Source organism: Vidua macroura, chromosome 3, assembly GCF_024509145.1.
Source record: "Vidua macroura isolate BioBank_ID:100142 chromosome 3, ASM2450914v1, whole genome shotgun sequence".
In the NCBI taxonomy this organism is placed as follows: domain Eukaryota; kingdom Metazoa; phylum Chordata; class Aves; order Passeriformes; family Viduidae; genus Vidua; species Vidua macroura.
In genome coordinates this window covers 15781152-15799426 of record NC_071573.1, presented here as the reverse complement: position 1 = coordinate 15799426, position 18275 = coordinate 15781152, and the positions used below count along the sequence as shown (strand labels likewise).

At 37.3% G+C, this 18275-nt stretch overlaps 1 protein-coding gene and 1 long non-coding RNA gene across 16 annotated transcripts in view; one reads left to right on the top strand and one right to left on the bottom strand.

Moving 5' to 3' along the window:
* Positions 1-18275, bottom strand: part of SMYD3 (SET and MYND domain containing 3) — a 376442-nt gene that overhangs the window by 168728 nt on the left and 189439 nt on the right. For 2 of the 15 annotated variants that reach the window (XM_053972906.1, XM_053972902.1), the window contains exons 1-4: positions 14345-14379; positions 13033-13155; positions 12393-12468; positions 74-184 (exon numbers count right to left, since the gene is read on the bottom strand). The exons of 6 other annotated variants lie outside the window; for them this stretch is intronic. Coding sequence is in view for 5 of the 9 variants with exons in the window: in XM_053972902.1 (XP_053828877.1) it covers positions 74-85 (12 nt within the window). In the remaining 4 variants the exon portion in view is untranslated. Of the gene's footprint in view, positions 1-73; positions 185-6122; positions 6186-12392; positions 12469-13032; positions 13156-14344; positions 14381-16984; positions 17054-18275 lie in introns of those variants that run through there. 7 more of the 15 variants (XM_053972900.1, XM_053972908.1, XM_053972904.1 and 4 more) reach the window with 7 other exon arrangements.
* Positions 17297-17972, top strand: LOC128804776 (uncharacterized). Its single transcript, XR_008436194.1, has 3 exons — positions 17297-17544; positions 17639-17753; positions 17877-17972. It is a non-coding gene; the product is annotated as an uncharacterized LOC128804776 (long non-coding RNA).

Genomic DNA, 18275 nt, shown 5'->3' with positions numbered 1-18275 from the left:
ACTAGCTCACCTATATAAGGTTTAATAGTAGTCTTTGGGAAAGGACCATAGATCATTAAGTACAGAAAAATACCTGACACAGCATGTGCCACAGGTCTTTCCATTTCTTTTGTGCATCATACGTACTGTATACTTAATATGAAGTAATACTCTGGCTTATCATGGAGTTCATTTCATACAGATCCTGTATTTTTGAAGGAATGAGAAAATGTCTTAGAATCTCTAAGAAATTGCTTAGAAAAATGACCTTTAAAAAATAATAATAAAAGAGAAGACAATAAAATTTCTAAAATAAGTTTGCTTTCCAAAATCAAATTTTTCCTTTTCCAAAAGAAACACGAGCAATGGAGTAAGTTAAAATGAGGAATATACCTCAAACATGTTAAAATCTAAAGCACTATGTCAAACTACAGCATCTTCAGGGGATAATTTTACACAGGAAACAACAATATACAACAATATATACACATTTTCCAAGCATCCCAAGGTACTTCAAAGAGATCGGATGAATGAATCAGGGTCAGCTGTCAGGAAAAAGTCCAGAACCAGCATCTCCCAAGATCCAAGCCAGAGGTGGATTCCCAAGCTGAGTAATGCACATTTATGCATATCTGGAAATTAAGGCAAATTCACTGCTCAAATATACTGAATTCATGTCTCTGGAAAGCCAGAACCAGAGAACGATTTTGGGCAAGGAATAGTACAATATTCCCTTGAAATTAATTCCTGAATTCAGTTACTTTGCAAAGTCTACTGGCAGATGTCGGTAATGTTTCAGAATTAAAAGGTAGCAATTATAAATAAAATCATTCAGAAAAGAATAGTAGACGAGATTTGCAGACCCTGATCCCACAAACACACCATGAAATATAACTGCTGGAAGTAATGTTAAAAATATAACAGCTGATAGAAATAATTGGGAAGCTCCAGCATCTTCTTAGTATAGAGCCATAAAGAATGTCTCCATCCTATCATGTCAAGACCAGTCCGTGTCATTTTCAACAGGCCAGAATAGCAACTTCAGTAGGGATAGAAAAAAATTATTTAAGGATGCCTTTCCAGTTTCAAAAGTAGAGTTGTTGGTATAATTATACTTTCCCATTTTCTCAAAAGTTTCCTATCTTGTCTCAACATTTTACTAAAAATTCTCATTTATCATATATATATATATATATATATATATATATATATATATATATATATATATATTCCTGGCCAACACACACATCTCAGACATAATTTCAAAAACATTTCTGTAAAACACATCATGGCAAGTGTAATAAAAAGGGAAAATAGGTCTATTTTAGATACAACAGAACAATAACTTTCAAATTTTAAAAAAATCATGAAAATCTATTCTTTGAGGGGTTTTAATCAAGTCTAAAGAATACAATTTATAAGGAATCTTCTCAGTGACAGTCAATTTAACATAAACTCCACACACAGAGACCCCTCCTGTGAAGTCTGGACTCTGCAAGCTGGGAGTTGGCTGTTTTTTTTTCCAAATTCTTGTTTGAAAATAAAACTTATCTTCACCCTTTCATATTCTTGATGTTTAGATACTGTATAAATATCACAATTTGTGAATATTCAATTTAAAGAGCCATTCAGACCCATGTTCTTATATATAAATAGACTAGAAGGTCAGGCACATGTACACAGACAAAAAGGAGCACCCGTGTGTATTTATATATATATTTGTGTGTATATATATACCCACACACACATATAGTCATGGGTGTGTGGCAATCATGCACACAAACACACAATGGATATTCAATGCAAACATGAAACTTCAAATGCACAAATTGTTTCTTAATACTCATCCTCCCATCAATTAATATAAATGATAATAATAAATATAAATGAATACTAAATTAATACTGAGTACTTGAAATAGTTGGTACATACACTGACAGTCTCTAGGATTAACACCAAATTTGACTAGAGGATAATAGTCATAAGAACTCTCACCAGCTGTAGCCTCTTTCTGTTATTTTTAACATCCAAAGGGTAAAGAAAAACTAATCTGAGCCAGGGTTTCTTTCTGCATGCTACAGATAGTCATCTCTGGCATCAGCAGACTAAGTCCAGGCTTCACATTGATTTTCTTTTTTCCTGATGTATACAGTGAAATTGAAGACCTATGCATTTCTGCTAAATGAGGTTCTGCCTTAGCTAATAGCAAACTATGACAATGGTCTGCAAAGAATTGGGTAAAGGAAAGCAGTCTTTTAAAAAAAAATTCACCAACAGCAGCTGTAAATTCATAACTGTCAATAAAATTGCTGAGGTTTTTATATGCGCATTAACAGCATGCTTCAGTGTAAAATGAGATTCTTAATTCTTTTCACAGAGCATTAAATCATATTTAAGATTAGAAAGAATCCTCAGGCAGCTACTGGCAGGTGCCCTCCCTTTCAAAACCTCTCTGCTCCCTATGTTTGTACTTCATTGACTTCAACAATGTAATTGCAAAAAAATATTCTTGAAGTAAAATCTAAAACAATAGGGTGCAACTACACAACTTATGTTGCTCTTTATTGACTCCAAGAGCAGCTCCAGGAGCCTAATGTGTTTTCTTGTAATGCCAGTGAGATATATTTCAAAAGGAATGTAAGTCACAAGCAGAAGATGGTGCAGGACAGGGCTTCAGGTTCCTTCAGCGGCATGGGAAAATGTTTTATACTTACTGCATACTGCATGAGGGAGCACCCTGCATGCTGTGAGGATGGAATGATTAACTGGTAGCATGGTTCCCAACAATCTGTAAGGACTCACTTGGGAAAACAGTGATACAACAGTGATACCTCCGGAGTCTGTTATCAAAATGTTTCTCAATGCCCAAATCCCACTGGGCGCCAAGGTCACCTTCTTACTCTTGCTTATGTTTCATCCTATCCCTCAAAATAACATGGAATGTACTAGACAAAATCTGTCTCTCTGATATCTTGTTCCTTAAGGGATTAATAAAACTAAGTGACAATCAGAGCATCTCCAACCACTTGTCCACCCATCTTTCTCTTAACTTCACTGCCAGTGCAAACTAGCTAAGGCACTAGGACAGCAAAGGAGCTGTGAGTATTTAATCCATGACTGTTGCTAAAAAAAAAAAAATAAGAATTGTTGAAGTCAAAAAATAATTCTGTTACTAGGACAATATATCACTTGCATTTATTTTATATTATTATGAATTATTTCTTCTTAACTGTGGTACTTCCTTTTGGTGGGAATTTGACTGTGACTTGCAGCATCTCTATCAGAACCCCGTGCCTGTGCTCACTGTACCACTGTCCATCTGCTGCCCTGTTACGTGTTTGCCAGCCCTGTGCCCATCCCTGTGCTCCCAGATCTCATGTGAGCATTTTCACCCGGACCGAGGGGCTTTCTGGTGTGCTCAGCTTGCACTCTCCTCTACTCAACTCAGTGTGCTGGCACAGCACATGAGGGGTGAAGCAGCAGCATTCAGCTTCCCAACCTTCTCCAGAGGAAATGACATCCTGAGTGACCTGTTATTATTGAATTGAATTTTAATGAAATGCTACTGCTGCACACCACTATACAAAGAACATATGTGGCTGCAAGTGATTAATTACAGTTTTGAGGATGTAATAAGAGACTCTCATGTTTGAAACACTTTATGGCAACTATTAATTTTTTCTCTCTAATTATCAAAATAGCAATGGAGTAATGCACCTTTCACCTCAAATTTGCTTATTTTTATTTCCTTTTTCCTACAATTTTTATGCTATTTATTGGTTCTGTGCAACAACCACTCTTATAGATATAAAAACCAATTTATAGATATAAAAATACATCAAGGATTAAATCAAACAAAAAAAAAAAATTCATCAGAAATAAGTATTTTTTTTCACAGAAATGTCTGCCCTAGGAAATTCACACTATATTGTTTCACATTTGCAAAGAGAATGAATTTTAGTATTGTGACTCTCTCAGGGGTCTGTCTTCAGATGCTGAAAATGCCAAGCAGAAATACGTTACCTTTAAGAAGTGATGAGCATCTACTGTTAAGCACTGCAAATCAGTAGTAGTGTGCAAACCCAAAAGTATTGGCAATTCAGTTATGTACACTAACTTCAGGGAGCTACATTCTCATTCCATCCAAAATAGAAATATGATTTTTGACCATGCTGGCCTGTTTGACAAGTATGCACAGCCCTATTTTAAAGAGGAATCTACACAAAAACCAGAGGAACTAGTATTTCGGAAATGGCTTTTCTTTTCTGTGCTGGACTGCAAGCAACTCTGAAACCAGTTATTGACCCAAAACCACTGTCCAGCAGCAGAATTTCAGTACCAGGTCCTAACTGCTGAAAGAATATTTTTCACACTGATACAAAGTTTCATACTGATCAAATATAACAAAACTCCATTTAATCTTTCACTAATTTTAATACACTGAAAAAAACTTCAAAGAACTTGCTTCTTGCTGTTATCGTAAAACAAACAGGGTTGTGTGAAGAAATGAAGAAAGCACCCACACACTGAGATGACCTTTCTGAATACTTCTTTATGGACAGTCTGAATGTTATTTTTCAAAGCCAAACTCTTCTTAAACCTTTATTTTATACAGCTGAAAACTGGCCAAACCCAGAAGAGAAAATAGAAACCCTCAGGATACTAATCCATACACCCCTAAATTTATACATTTTCCGAATGAAACAAAACCAACCACACCCTATCAATACATATGATTAATATCTATATTACAAAGCATAACCAATTTCAGGAAAAAGCAGCTCTTTCAGGCATTCTTAAAATTATTTTCAATTTTACAGCAGGTCCATGTACCTCTGTCATGACACCCGGCTCAGCGGATGGCTGTGCACACACTGCAGAGCCACAGGCACCAGCCTGGCTTGCTATTGTGCACTGAGGCTGCTGCTGCTTGCGAGAGGACAGCCAGCTCAACAACAATTATTTTGTCTTCTACCACTCCTGTTGCTGGTAGCTGCAGCCAAAGCACTTAAAATGCCATCAATTTGCTGCCATCTACAAGTGTCAGGGTAGAACAAGACAAGGACAGACACCTATAGTAAATATGCTCGCCTTTGCAAACCTGATGGGAGGATGAAAGCCTCGTTTTTTGGGAAAATTAACATGATGAGCTCTGCTGGTTTGTCCCTTGAAACACAATTCACATGTGAAATAGTGCGTCCTCAGAAATAAGAAGTGTAATGATGCTTTATTGCTTGAGAAAGCCACATATCCCAAGAGAATTTGTGTCATCATAAACCAGGAGTAAGGCTGATGGAGCTGACTTTAGGCTCTAATAAAAGAGGTGGGAAAGAGATGAAAAAACACCATGAAAAAAGATGCTTTTGTTACTTGTTGAGATCAATCTGAATCAAAATGTGTTCACAGTTATAATATCTTGTACAATTGAAAAAATTGCCAGTAGGAATAGCATGATTTTGCTTTCCAATGCCACTATAATTCTTACTCCTATCAAAGGAAGCTGAAAAAATTGCCAAGTTATTTCATTAGGAAATGCAGCTAATTTACAGGCAGGGTAATTTTCCCACTACAAAATTGTATAATGAGCTTTAAACTCACTAAATAAAGGGTCTCTTCTCTGAGTGATTATGCTTAATTTACACAGGAATTAGTAGTGACTGGACCTCCTTTCAGAATTGCTTTCAAAATTGCTTTAAAAGAGCTGCATTAAAAAAAAAAAAAAAAAAAAAAAAAAAAAAAAAAAAAAAAAACAACAACAACCTTGAAAAATATCCTAACACTTTATGGAGTAAAAAATACTTCTCTGTGCAGCAGTGCATGCATACATTGTGTTCATAAATATATTTTACAGGATAAGCACATAACTTTTAAATTGGGTATCAGAAAATCTGTAATGCTGATTTTATATTAAATTATTCACATAGGCATTTTGCTGATAGAATGTATAGAAAAGCCTAAAATAACAGATGGACAGCAATGCAAGGGAGCAATCAATACTTTCATTTACAAAAGTTGCTGTCACTGTATGCAATGTTGACTATTATTATTATTATTATTATTATTATTATTATTATTTTATGGTAGTCCATAAAATAAGAAGTCCATCCAAAGAATGAGTACTTTGGTTTACAGACAATTCTTACCAAATGTAGTCCAGTTTTCACAAGTGGTAGCATCCCCAGCATCTCCAAAATTCAGGTATTTTTCTATATTTACGTAGAAACTAGGCATTAGAAACAATTTCCAAGAGCAGCTTGTTAATGGTATCACTACAGTAGTAGATATCACACATAAATATCTTATGTCCCTGGCAAATTATAAAAGGTAATTAAAATTCCTGTTACCTAAAGCCCTTGACCCTGAGGTTGTGGAAGTAGGAGAAACACATTTGGAAGTTTCAGTTAAAAATTTCACTTCCCCAACTTCCTTCATAATGTAGGAAATCCTTATCATCTTTTCACTCTACCACAGAAACAAGATTCGTAATATTTAAGGTCTGGAAGGGGCCATTAAACAAATCATGTAGTCTGTCCTCCTTTATCATGCATGCATTTCATAAAAGGTCTACAGATCACACAGAATCAGTGACATCTGTGGAAGTGGTCAACTAAATCGAAGCCAAAATATTGTGAGTCGGCAGCAAAGACTAAGACGGTGCTATCTCAGCAGCAAAGATAGCTTACAGGGAATGAGACGAAATTAATCGGGGAGGAAAAAAAAGGGAAAAAAAGCAGTAGTGAAAATGAATCATGACAATAACTGGGATGCAATCTATCCTATCCTCGGGAACCTGGCACAGCCATCGTGTCTGGGGCACGGGCGCTGCCTCCGATGCGAAGCGGGCCGAGGCAGCGTTCGCGGCACATCATTGCCATCTGCTGCGCGGGGGCGAGAGCGCAGCCCGGCACGGGGAGCCAGCGGCGGGACAGCCCGGCGGCCAAAGGGGCTGCCAGGGCTGCCGGGACATCCTGTAAAGCCGCCTTCTCTGCGTCCTTGCTTCACTTCACCCTTCCCACCCTGACGTGGCTGAACCTCCCTCTAAGTCTGGAAGAGAAGCAAGTCCGAAGGTGCGAAAGTGGATCTGTTAACTACTGCATAACCCAGCACCGTGGCACGGGCACAGCCAGTGCGAGCCCTGCCGCGAGTATCGTGAGCTTCTCTGGCAAGTGGCACACACGCTACCTAGCTTCCAGCAGCTTTGACAGAAGGAAACCCTTGGATCAGGTTCCTCATGCGAAGTTACAAATGTTTTCTGGAGATGTTTTGTTCCTGCAAGTAATTTGCACACTTCGGAACCAAACAACAAGACCAAAGAATCTGGGAGTAACAATGGTTTTCTCTGACAGAGAAGTCTCCACTCCATCGCACATAAATCCACCCGTATGTGGGTGAAACATCTGCTGCTGAAAGTGACTGCATATCCATACGATGTATGCAAAAGGAGCTTATGCCTCTTGAATACAAATGTAGTAAAGCACCTGTGAAAATGCTTTTTAAATCATAACCAGTATTTACTGAACTGACACAAACCACTTAAAATAATTTAGATAATAAGCACTATCAAAGAACACAAAATGAACTTACTAATACCCACAGAATAATGAGGGACAACTTGCTGACAGTATTGACACTCAACAAAATTTGGCCACCACAATAGCTCACATAAACCATTCAACTCACAGACTTAGATTATATATGAATTTTCCATGACTGCACATAGCTTTTGGTAGCAACTGGATATAACCTTGGGCACTTCTGGGAGAAGCACAAGTCCATCCCCAGTTTTCTCCCTCCCTATCCCAGATCCAGGTACTGTACAGGCTGAGGAGGCAGCTCCCAGAGGCTGGTTGAACACCCCCATCCTGTGCCACAGAGCCACAAACTGGTGTTTGTTGGTTTTATATACTGCACACACTGAGCACTGCTCTGATACTTCAGGGAGACTGGGAATTGCTGCTCAATCTGTTTGGGTCAGCTGAATGTCCTCAAACAAGTAATTTCTTGCCACCCCTCCAGCATCTCACTCCCTATCCCCCACAGAAATAGGGTAGTAACAGCAACCTCCTTTGTGTAGCAGCTTGAGATTTTTATTTATAAGAGAAAACTATTACTGCTGAAATTAAGTCTTTACAAACTTCACCACATATGTGAATAACAGTGGTCCAGGAGCAATTTTCCAATCCATCTTCAGTGTTACTAATAAAAAAAAAAAACAAAAAAACACCTTTGTTGGACTCTTTTATTGACTATGAATGTTTTTTCCAGGGCAGTCATCACTGCTTCTTTACCCTTGTCTTTTCCAGTCAGTTTTTCACTTTCATTCACCACAGCTCCGCTAAAAGTGCCACACTGGTTTATACGTGTTGCACCAGCCACTTCATGACCTCTCACCTCAGCCTTCAGTAGCACTGAACTTCATTCAGCAACTTCATGAGCTCAATCATTGTGTTGTTACTCAGAGATGCTCAGCTGGTACACGGAGAGGTGCTGAAGCTTTGCACATTGCCTGGAACAGAATATTGCTAAAACTCACAGAAACCTTCATTCTCCAAAGCATACATAAGGCTAAGACACAGGAACAATGCCCCAACACAACCACCTGCTCTGATTTTTTTGAGGATTAAGAACCACTTGTAAGAAGAGGAGGGAAGGTTTATTTGCCATTGACCCTAAGGAGTAATTTTTGCTTTGGACTCCTTCTTCAGGGTGTGTGGAAAAGGCACAGCACATCAGTACACAGCCCGCCAGAGCGGGTTGTACTCGCCCTGCAACTGAAGGACGAGGTTCTTAAAGCAAGGATCCCATCACTTCTTTTTGCATAGAATCAAGAACTGGTTTTGCAGATGAAGAAATGCTCAATATTCATAAATGCATTTAAAAACTGGGCAGAAGAACCCCTCCCATAATTCTCAGCTTTGACACTCCTCACATACTAACACTTTCTGACCTGCAGAATGACACACATTTCTGTGGTATTTTACCAGTACTAAGCACTGCAGGGTAAATTTTTTTGCAGGAACAATGTGAGTATAAATTACAAAAGTGGACACAGTATCTTTGTCCAAAATGGACATGGTTTAACTTCATGAGGTGGTAAGCATCCAAAAGGCTCACAGTGGCACTGGCTACGTATATGTTAGCAAGTATTACAGACACATAGGAACTGGTCTATAGACCAAAATTTAGTGGTGAGGATCTGTCATCCCTACTGTATGTATTTCAGATTTTTCTGTTTCTCTTCAGACCAGCTCTGCTTTGATGCCTTGTCCTGAAGCTCACTTGCACCTGGTGTACATTCAAGACTCCTTGAGCACATCCTCTAGTTTAGTCTCATAAACAAAAATCATCAATTTCCTGTTCATGTTCTGCTGTTCAGCCAAAACCAACCAAAGGGGACTGACTGGGAAATTCACTTCAGAGGAACACCCCAAGCTGAATTAAAACATGAATATAGATGCACTTCTTGAGACACTTATTTTTTGTGGTCCATTAAGTCTTGACAAATGACCATATCTCAGTAATAACCACATGGAAGCTCATCACAGGAATAGGATTTGAATTTTTTCTGTAGTTACATTAGACAGTGACAAAACCCCTCGAGGACTTTAAGCATATATACACTGAATTGTTTCTTTCCAAAAACAGCTAAATTATTTTCAGACTGAGCTTAATCACAGCTTACCATCTCAGCAGGCACGCTTCCATTGAAACTGGCTTGTTACCCTCTTTACAAAACCCTGTGATTTTTATTGTCGAAAAATATGCCAAATTTCCATATTAGTCACTCACTGAATTAGAGGGCATGGGACCCTGGGCATGGCCAGCATACCAGGGACACTAGCATCCCTGCTCACAACCACATTGTCCTGCTCAGCTGAAGGATGAGATCCTGCTCTTGCCAACTTTCAGAATGATCTGGATGTAGAGGAGAGGACCCACACAGTAGCAACCCCCTTGCTCTAAGTGGGGCATAAACATCACTTAAATTGTTTCTATTTTGTAGTTTTTCAGCTTCAAAGTCAAGTTAGCAAAATGGCTGTTATTATTGAAAGCATTACATAGAAGAAAATAAAAGCTTAGAAAAAAATTGTAACAGGGAACAGAAATTCCTCCATAAACAACTATTGTGAATTTGTCCCCAAAAAAACCCATTTTGATCATCACTACGATTTATCAGCACCTGATTGCTCAGGGACATTATCTTGGCAGTGTTAACCCAGACTGCAGGCAAGCACTCAACATCATCAAAGTCACCACAGAAGTTAGTGTTAATTTGTAACACTGTGGAAAGAGCCTGCAGACAGAAAAAAGGATGAAATCATAGAAAGGGGGACATCCTCTCATAAACCCAGATGTGGTCCCTCTGATCTCCCTGCTGAGGCACACGGACAAAAAAGAGCAATGAAATTGCCACTTGTGCTATTCTAGAAACACTCCTTCACCCTGGAAACTGGGAAATTTAAAAAGTAACAGATTTAGACCCTTTCACTCTCAAGAAACTAATCAACCTATTTTCTGCTTAATGCAATTTTTAATGTTAAAAAAAAGTTAAAAAGGTCTTTGTTTTAAAGGATGTTAAAGAAATAGTAGGAAACAACCAAAACAGCATTAATTGTCTGTTACATTTCAACAGCTAATGAACTACAAAATCTTCAGTCAATTCCTTCCATTTTTTTTGTAAGTTAAAGACTCAAGTTGTTATCCTCTGACACAAAATAAAGATTTTACATTTTTGAATGAAGAAATTAGTGCCTTGTCTTCTTGCTATATGAAACATCCCTTTTGCTATCATTCCTTTTCCAAAGCTTTTAGTGAAAGTGGGAGCATTCCTTTCACATTTTCAAGATAGCACCTAAATTTTCATCTTATATGTTCCAATAAGGCAGTTAGCATAAAATATTTAGAAGCACCACAAGACACAAATGTATCAGGGGTAACTCACTGAGAACTGAGTCTCAGATACATCTCTCAGACAGCCACTGTTCTTATTCTTTCCTTCACTGATGGAATTACAGTAAGGAAAGAGTTACAAAATGGGGAATGTGATAGGTGCAGGTTAAGATGGAGTCAAACTGAGATGAACTGATATTTTATTATTTTTTTAATAAATACATAATCTAACTGCTTTACTTAGATAGATGCATTGGTTCCAGTGTAATTATTTCTATAGCTCATGGTTTTTGATGCTCTATGAGAGTAAATCCCTATCATCTAAAGCCAATAGAAGAGCTAATCTTGACTGCCTATAAAAGGGAAGTACTGTACAACTGCTGAGACAAAGGGAAGAGTACCATTATTTCAAGTGATGTTTGGGATTTTACAAAACTTTTACAACACTGAGGATATTCTTAGGAAAATGTGAGGCCAATTTTCTGACCAGATTTTTTTGTGTTGTTTTCAAAATTAGGAGTACAAGAGCAAAAGAGGAAAAACAGCAAAGTAACAGTGTTTGAAATGTTATGGTGTAACAGTAAATGATCATGGATGGCTGCAGGTTGCTGCCAGTGGATATGAGGACAGACTTCCCTTTCCAATAGTATCATAAAGTCAGTCTGGGGAAGATGCCCAACAGTGCCCAGCCCAAATCACAGCCAACAGATTAATATGAGATGATCTTTCTGCTAAGGCTCTTTTTAGTAAACAGGGTCATCCAGAACAGGAGGTAAAAAAAAATTTAAGAGCACAAAACTTCACCAGCTGCTTTGAAGAAATAACTTATTTTCAACCGCTTCAGCATAGCAGCTCCCAGGTAAAAGCAAAAAAAGAAAAACTACCTCTAGAAATATTGCCAGAAACTACATAGGTGTACTCACTAGTCACTTTTCTAGGAAGTTCATGCATGTAAGACATTGCCTTTGAGACCATTTGCCACAATAAAATTAAATACAGCTACAAGATACAAGAAATTTCTCATATAAGAGAAAATTTTAAAACATTAATTTTATCTCAGTCTGAATAGCCAGTCTATGGGAAAATTGCAGAAAATATATTTCACAGTTCAAGAATACAGGATATTATTTTGAAGAGATGCATCATATTTTTTTGGACAATCTAGTGATATATTTCAGTCCTCACTTTACCCAAAAGACTCATTGTTGTTGCAGTATGAGCAGCATATATGATATACTCCATTTCTGCTGGAAGGTGAAAATTATGCTAGGATATATGTACAATCTTAGAAGAACATATTGAAAGTTATGTAAAAAGTATATTAAAAATCTCCATAATATAAATACTCAATTAGCACCAGGACTAGGGTTTTTTTTTGTACTTCTGCTGTTCAGAGGTAACTTTCTCAGCAAAAAAAAACCCTGCTAGTAGTTTGAATCCGGGTAACCAAATCCTACTCAGCAGGTCCTTTTAGATTTTTGGAATTCCAGGCCTAACATGAGGCACTACAGCTAGGAAATCACCTCTTGAAATCCTTTCCTGAAGTGGAACCATGAGCTGAGTCTGCCAGGAAGAACTGTAAGACTCACTTCCTCACTTCTGAGCAGACAGAATAAATGAAAACACAAATGGCAAGCATCCATTTGTCCTTCCTATTTATATATACCAGCCCTGTAACCCACCCACAAAAAATTAAATTTATGGAAAATGTAACAATGTAACCAACTTAGCATGCAGGAGATAAAATGGGGATGCAAGGTGATAATGGTGTTTCAAAGGACAGAAGAAATTCAGAGTTTACCTCTGCAAAAAATATATAACTCCATGTTCAGTATTGAGTCTTGACAATTTTAGTGTCACGTATTTTATTTTTCTGTTTAAATGTGACTTTACATCTACCACACTTTTGTATGTGCATGTACAAACATGCATTAAAAAAATCTCAGGGAAAAAAGTGATAGTTGATGTAGAGCAATAATCCTCTGGCAGAATAGTTTACAAAAGATGACAGAAAGCAGGCGGCACAAGTAAACTTCTGGAGAAGATGACAAGGAAAAATGAGACAGCATAGTCAAAGAAGATCAGATAATTAGGGCACAGGTATAATAAACAAAACTGAATTACTAGATCCTAAAATAAATGTAGACTAGATCATAAACTTACAGTTGTTGTCAATGTACAGTAAAGTTGAAAAGAAAATCCTCCATGACTGAGTGAGTTGTGTGATCAGTTAAAGAGAACAATCTGAATTCAAAATAAAATTGTCCCCAAGCCAAAAAATGGTACCTGTGAAGGGAGGAAAGGAACAAATGTTATTGAACAAAACAAAAAACAAAAAACAAAAAAAAAAAAACAACAAAAAAAAAACTAACAAAAAAAAAAAAAGAAACCAATAAAAAGAACCCCCCACCAAATAAGAATTCTATGGACTTGAGCAGCAACAAGAAAATGTTCTACAAAGTTAAAACTACAGGGAGGAAAACACAATCACTTTCTAAGAGGATCAAATGCTCTAATAGCATCAGTGTCAAATGCTGCGAGTCATCAGTCTTGCCACAAGAAAAAATGTGCCATGTACACTTATTAAATTCCCAGCACTGCAGTGCAAAGCTGTAACACCTTTCACAGTATATTAACAGTATAACAACTGCCTCTAGAGAGGCTGGGAAGTTAAAAAAGCTAAAAATTAACATTTGAATTTCAAAGTTTGCTTGGGTAGCAACTGAGTAACATATTAAGACTTTAAATTAATGGGAGCCGTGATGTATACTAGAAAAACCAGATTTATTTTATAACAACTGTGCACCACAGAGGATGGCAAGCCCTGTCAGAGCCCTGATAGTGACCCAGGATGTATCTTTTCACCATATGCTTCTAATAGGGTCTCTTCACCACTCTTGGCTTGGACTATATGATCTCCAGAAGTCCCTTGCAACCATTCTATGAATATTTCCCCAGCTGAAGGGGAAGAAAGATGACACTGACATATTTTAGGAAGCACACTGAGATCTATTAATTATACTAGAGAGATAATAACTCTGTGTTAATAATATTTTCATTAAATCGAAGACGGGATAAGCAGAAGAGTCTTAGTTATCCTTTAGTAAAAAAGTTCTAGGGACATCAACGTTTACACACAGCATTTGTGTGAGATTTTCATTCAGTTAAAACAACTTCTAAGATTACTATAGCTGAAAGGAGTTGAGAATAAAAAAGAAACCCTCATTTGTTTCTTGTGTTAAGTGAACATTGTTTGCTGAACTTCCTTGAAATATTGCCTTGAGTATTTATTTCTTCCTGCAACACATGAATTATATTTTGAGGAGAAAAATGTAAACCCAATGACATCTGCAAATATTCTGACTAGCATCTGAAACAAATGTTATTGTATGACTAACCCCCTACTTTGTTTATTCCCTTTAAAGAAAAAAACAGGAATTCAATTTTAGTTTTCCTAATTACAAAATATACTTACCATAAATTGTTGACTATTGGATGCTTGTGCTACTTACCTGCAAAACAAATCAAACAGAGAGTTACTTCACAGCACAATAAACTACATAGGAGAGTGGATATCACTTAGGTGGCTTGATGATAATCCCTTTTTTTAATAGCAGAGTTAGATGAAAGAATTGAGTGAACCCAAGGATCCAGGAAAAAAAGTTTAAGAATTCCAGCTGGAATACTGATGATGTAAGAGGAAAGCTCAGTCTCAGCAAAAGCACTTCATGACTTGAACGTCACTGTCCCCAAGGTGAAGGGAAAAGTGCCAAAAATAAACTTGCTTGCTCTGACTCTCAGAATTGCTTCTGTCCCACCTAAGACGAGCATCTGTAACATGGGATACAAGCTCTTTATGGGGTACTGTCTCCAGCATATTTGTTTTCCAGACCAACTTCTCAGGAACCATGAACCAATATTGTTTATCTTATACAGAATTTCACAACTTAAATGAATTTATTAGCAAACTCCACTAAGGCCTGTACACACTCACTGAGAGTTGAGTAAGAATAGACCTGTTACTGCATTTGACATTGCTGTGTCTTGGCCTCATTTTTCTTCTAAAAAGCTCTTTTTCTGAAAACAATAAACATCTATTAAACTATAAGCATCTGTTTCTATCTCTCTATCAAAGGTGACAAAATAGCAATTACTTGCAATTAACAGCAGAATCTTTAATCAAACAATGATAGAAATAGTGGTTAGAAAGAACCTTTGGACATCATCTACTCCAACTTCCTTTATTGGGAGTGCATAAAGTTAAATCAATTCTTGATTTTAGGGTTCTTTGAAATAGAAATTTCAAACAAGAAGTTCAATAAAGGAACAACCCATGTTTAATTGATAAAATATTTTGATTAAACAGTTTTTGGTATGTATTACAGTCAGACACTGCATATTTTTATAGCAGAAACACTATTATTGTGGTACTTGGAGATACAAAGGTTTGAAGCTAATAGAGTTAACAACTTGCTTATTCAAACCCCAATTTTGCAGGAAATTGAATACTCTTTGGTATGCAGCATCTTTGACACTATTATACCAAATACATGTTATTTATCCATTAAATCATAAAATGTATACAAATATGACAATTTTTAAAATACATAATCCATAATATATCAAATTAATGCTTTTACTAAATATACATGATGTCCAAATTCTAAATTCATAGACCCGTTCTGCATTCATATTGGGGTCCTGGCAGCTTCCATAATAGAGAAGTCTGACAAGTTCATTTAAAAATATCATCTATTATAATCCACCATGGCAATGATGTCTTTTCCTTTGAAGATTTAAAATAAAATACAAATTTGAAAAATAAAACTTCTCAAAACCAAAATATTTATTTTAGGAAGAAAAATAAATAAATAAAATCAGATATGAAGGTAGAAGAAACAGTGGAGCCTTAAAAATGGCACGAAATTCTCTCTAATAATTTTGCCACTGATCATACCATAACCTTTGTTAAATGCATTTCATCTCAGCTCAAAATTTGAAACAGGTCTCATGTATAGTCAAGATGAATCTAGAAAAGTTTCATAGGTATATTCTTCTTTTAAGCCAAGTTTCTTAATCAGCCATGCTAGAGAGCATAGAAAAACAATCTTTAGATTCCTGACTATCAGGAACAGTTATTTTTCATATCTCGAATTCCCCATGTGATGTAAGGATATTAATACAATACACTATTCACAACATTATGACATGCTATAATTATCTCCATGGATGCCAGAATCAATTTTGACCATTGTGATAGACTGGGTACTATCCAAAAGATACAAACCCAGCACAGATTTTAAAATATGTGGGTGCAAGTGCACTATACTTTGATCACACGGCCAAAAACTTGAAGAAAGCCAAGGGCAGCTGGGGCTGAGAAAGGATGATGCCAATTTAAACTTTAAGATTGACAGCTCTGTTTAGGATAAGGAAAGCTAAGTGGATGTTATTCAGCAAGGGAAAATCATTGTGGAGGAAGAGATGATGTAGGAGTAATATATTAAAAATAAATATGGAACTTGAGGGCATGTTTAATGTAAAGCAAGCCAAATGCTTTGCTAAAAAATGTGGCCTTGGTGGTCTTTTGAAATTATTACCATAATTTTTTTTTCTCCCCTTGAGCTAGGTTCCTAAGCAGACATTAAAATATTTGTAAATGGTAATTAGTATTCAGAAACACATTTTAGCATGAGAAATAGAAATGTGCCCTGAGCAGCTCAGCCTTGCTGCCCTGGGACAAGTCTGTCTCCACCACCAAACCTGGGCAAACAGCTTCCCAAGACCTTGTGCTGCCATGGCTCCAGGGGCACAGAGTGACACCAGTGCCTGCTCCTGTATGAGTGAACCCTGGGAAAGCCCAAGAAAAGTGACAGCAAGTGACAGTGAAGGCTCTGGGTGGCACAGACAGATAGGGAGTGATAAGCACTACTTGAGTCTTCAAGAATCTTGAAAAATCTGAACTTGCAAACCATTTGGAGGGAAGGAAAAGCAGCTAAGAAAAGCTTCTCCAACTAAAGTCAGCTCTGGGAGCAAACATAATGGCCCAGGAGATCCAGCTCCAGTGTTTGCACAGGTCTGTAACTCATATGCTGCTTGTAATAATAATTCTCACCCAGGGTGCACTGCTTTAAGGAAGAACCAAGACCCTTCAAATTTTGCACATCTTCTCCAACAAAAAGCTGACTGGCACTTCTGCACCTGCTCCTACTCGGGACAAGCAATTAAGTACATGTGGTTTGGCTCTGCAACCTTCCCAGACCGGCATTTTCACCCGTTCTTCACTCCTGCACATTGGACAAGTCCTGCTTCAAGCTGGCCACAGAAACAAGGCCAGGATTTGGCCTCAAGAATTTCCCATTCCAAAAATTCCATTGATGTGATGTAACAGTTGCTGCCTTCATATGACAACAGTAAAATTGCACCCACAGTGCAATCCGATGCCATGCCCCTGAGGATCACTTAAAACTACTGGCTTGAATCCTACCATGCACATTTTTTCTCCAGGAAGGAAAAATATAATACCCTCAGTGATTTACAAAGAGCTGTTGAAAAGCCTTTGCCAACCTCAGGAAAAGCTGGTTTTACTGGGTTTGGATGGGAAGGGAAAACAACACCTGCTACAAGATACAAGGATGCGTTTCCAGTGAACAGGCTGTGATTCATTTGTTACTCGTAAGAAATTACTTCACTCCCATTTTGCACAGGCATGGCTAACCTGCACAGCTACAGATTTCTAAACTCACCAAGGAAAGTGTCCATCTTCCAGGTTTTTACACATACATGTTGTTCACACCAACGTCAATGTCCACTGAGGCAAAAAGGAAGAGTCTTTTCTGTTTGCATGATAATCAAGATCTCAAGAAAAACTTCCCCTAAAAAGGGTAAGGAGCATCCCTATAGCTCTCCTTCAAAATTTCTACTGTCTTCTACTGTAATCCCAATAGAAATCTGCAATATTTAGGCTTTACCAAAAATTTCTTATTAAAACTAACACTCTCTTTCAGGCCCAGAAGAGATCCCATGAACTGATTTCTTCCACCTATGCTCAGATAAAAGGATTTATTTCTTTGGACAACAAATAAAAATACTTTAATGTTAAATTCTGTTTTAGTATATATTTCTGCAATGCATATGTTACTTCTCTGATAGGACTGTATTTCTGCTTCCCAAACATACCCTGCCACCCCCCACGATATATGTGCTTTAACTGATCTACTGGGCCAAATCTAAGTTCAATACCATTAATAAAATCTATTGCCTAAAAGGTTTTATTCACTTCCTAAAAATAGTGCTCAAGCTTTCAAAGGCATTTAAGGTGTAACTTCAAAGACCTTACACATTGACTTAATGAGAAGCATGTTGAACCCAAAATTTGGATCAAGTCTTTGGTGCTCAAAAAAAGC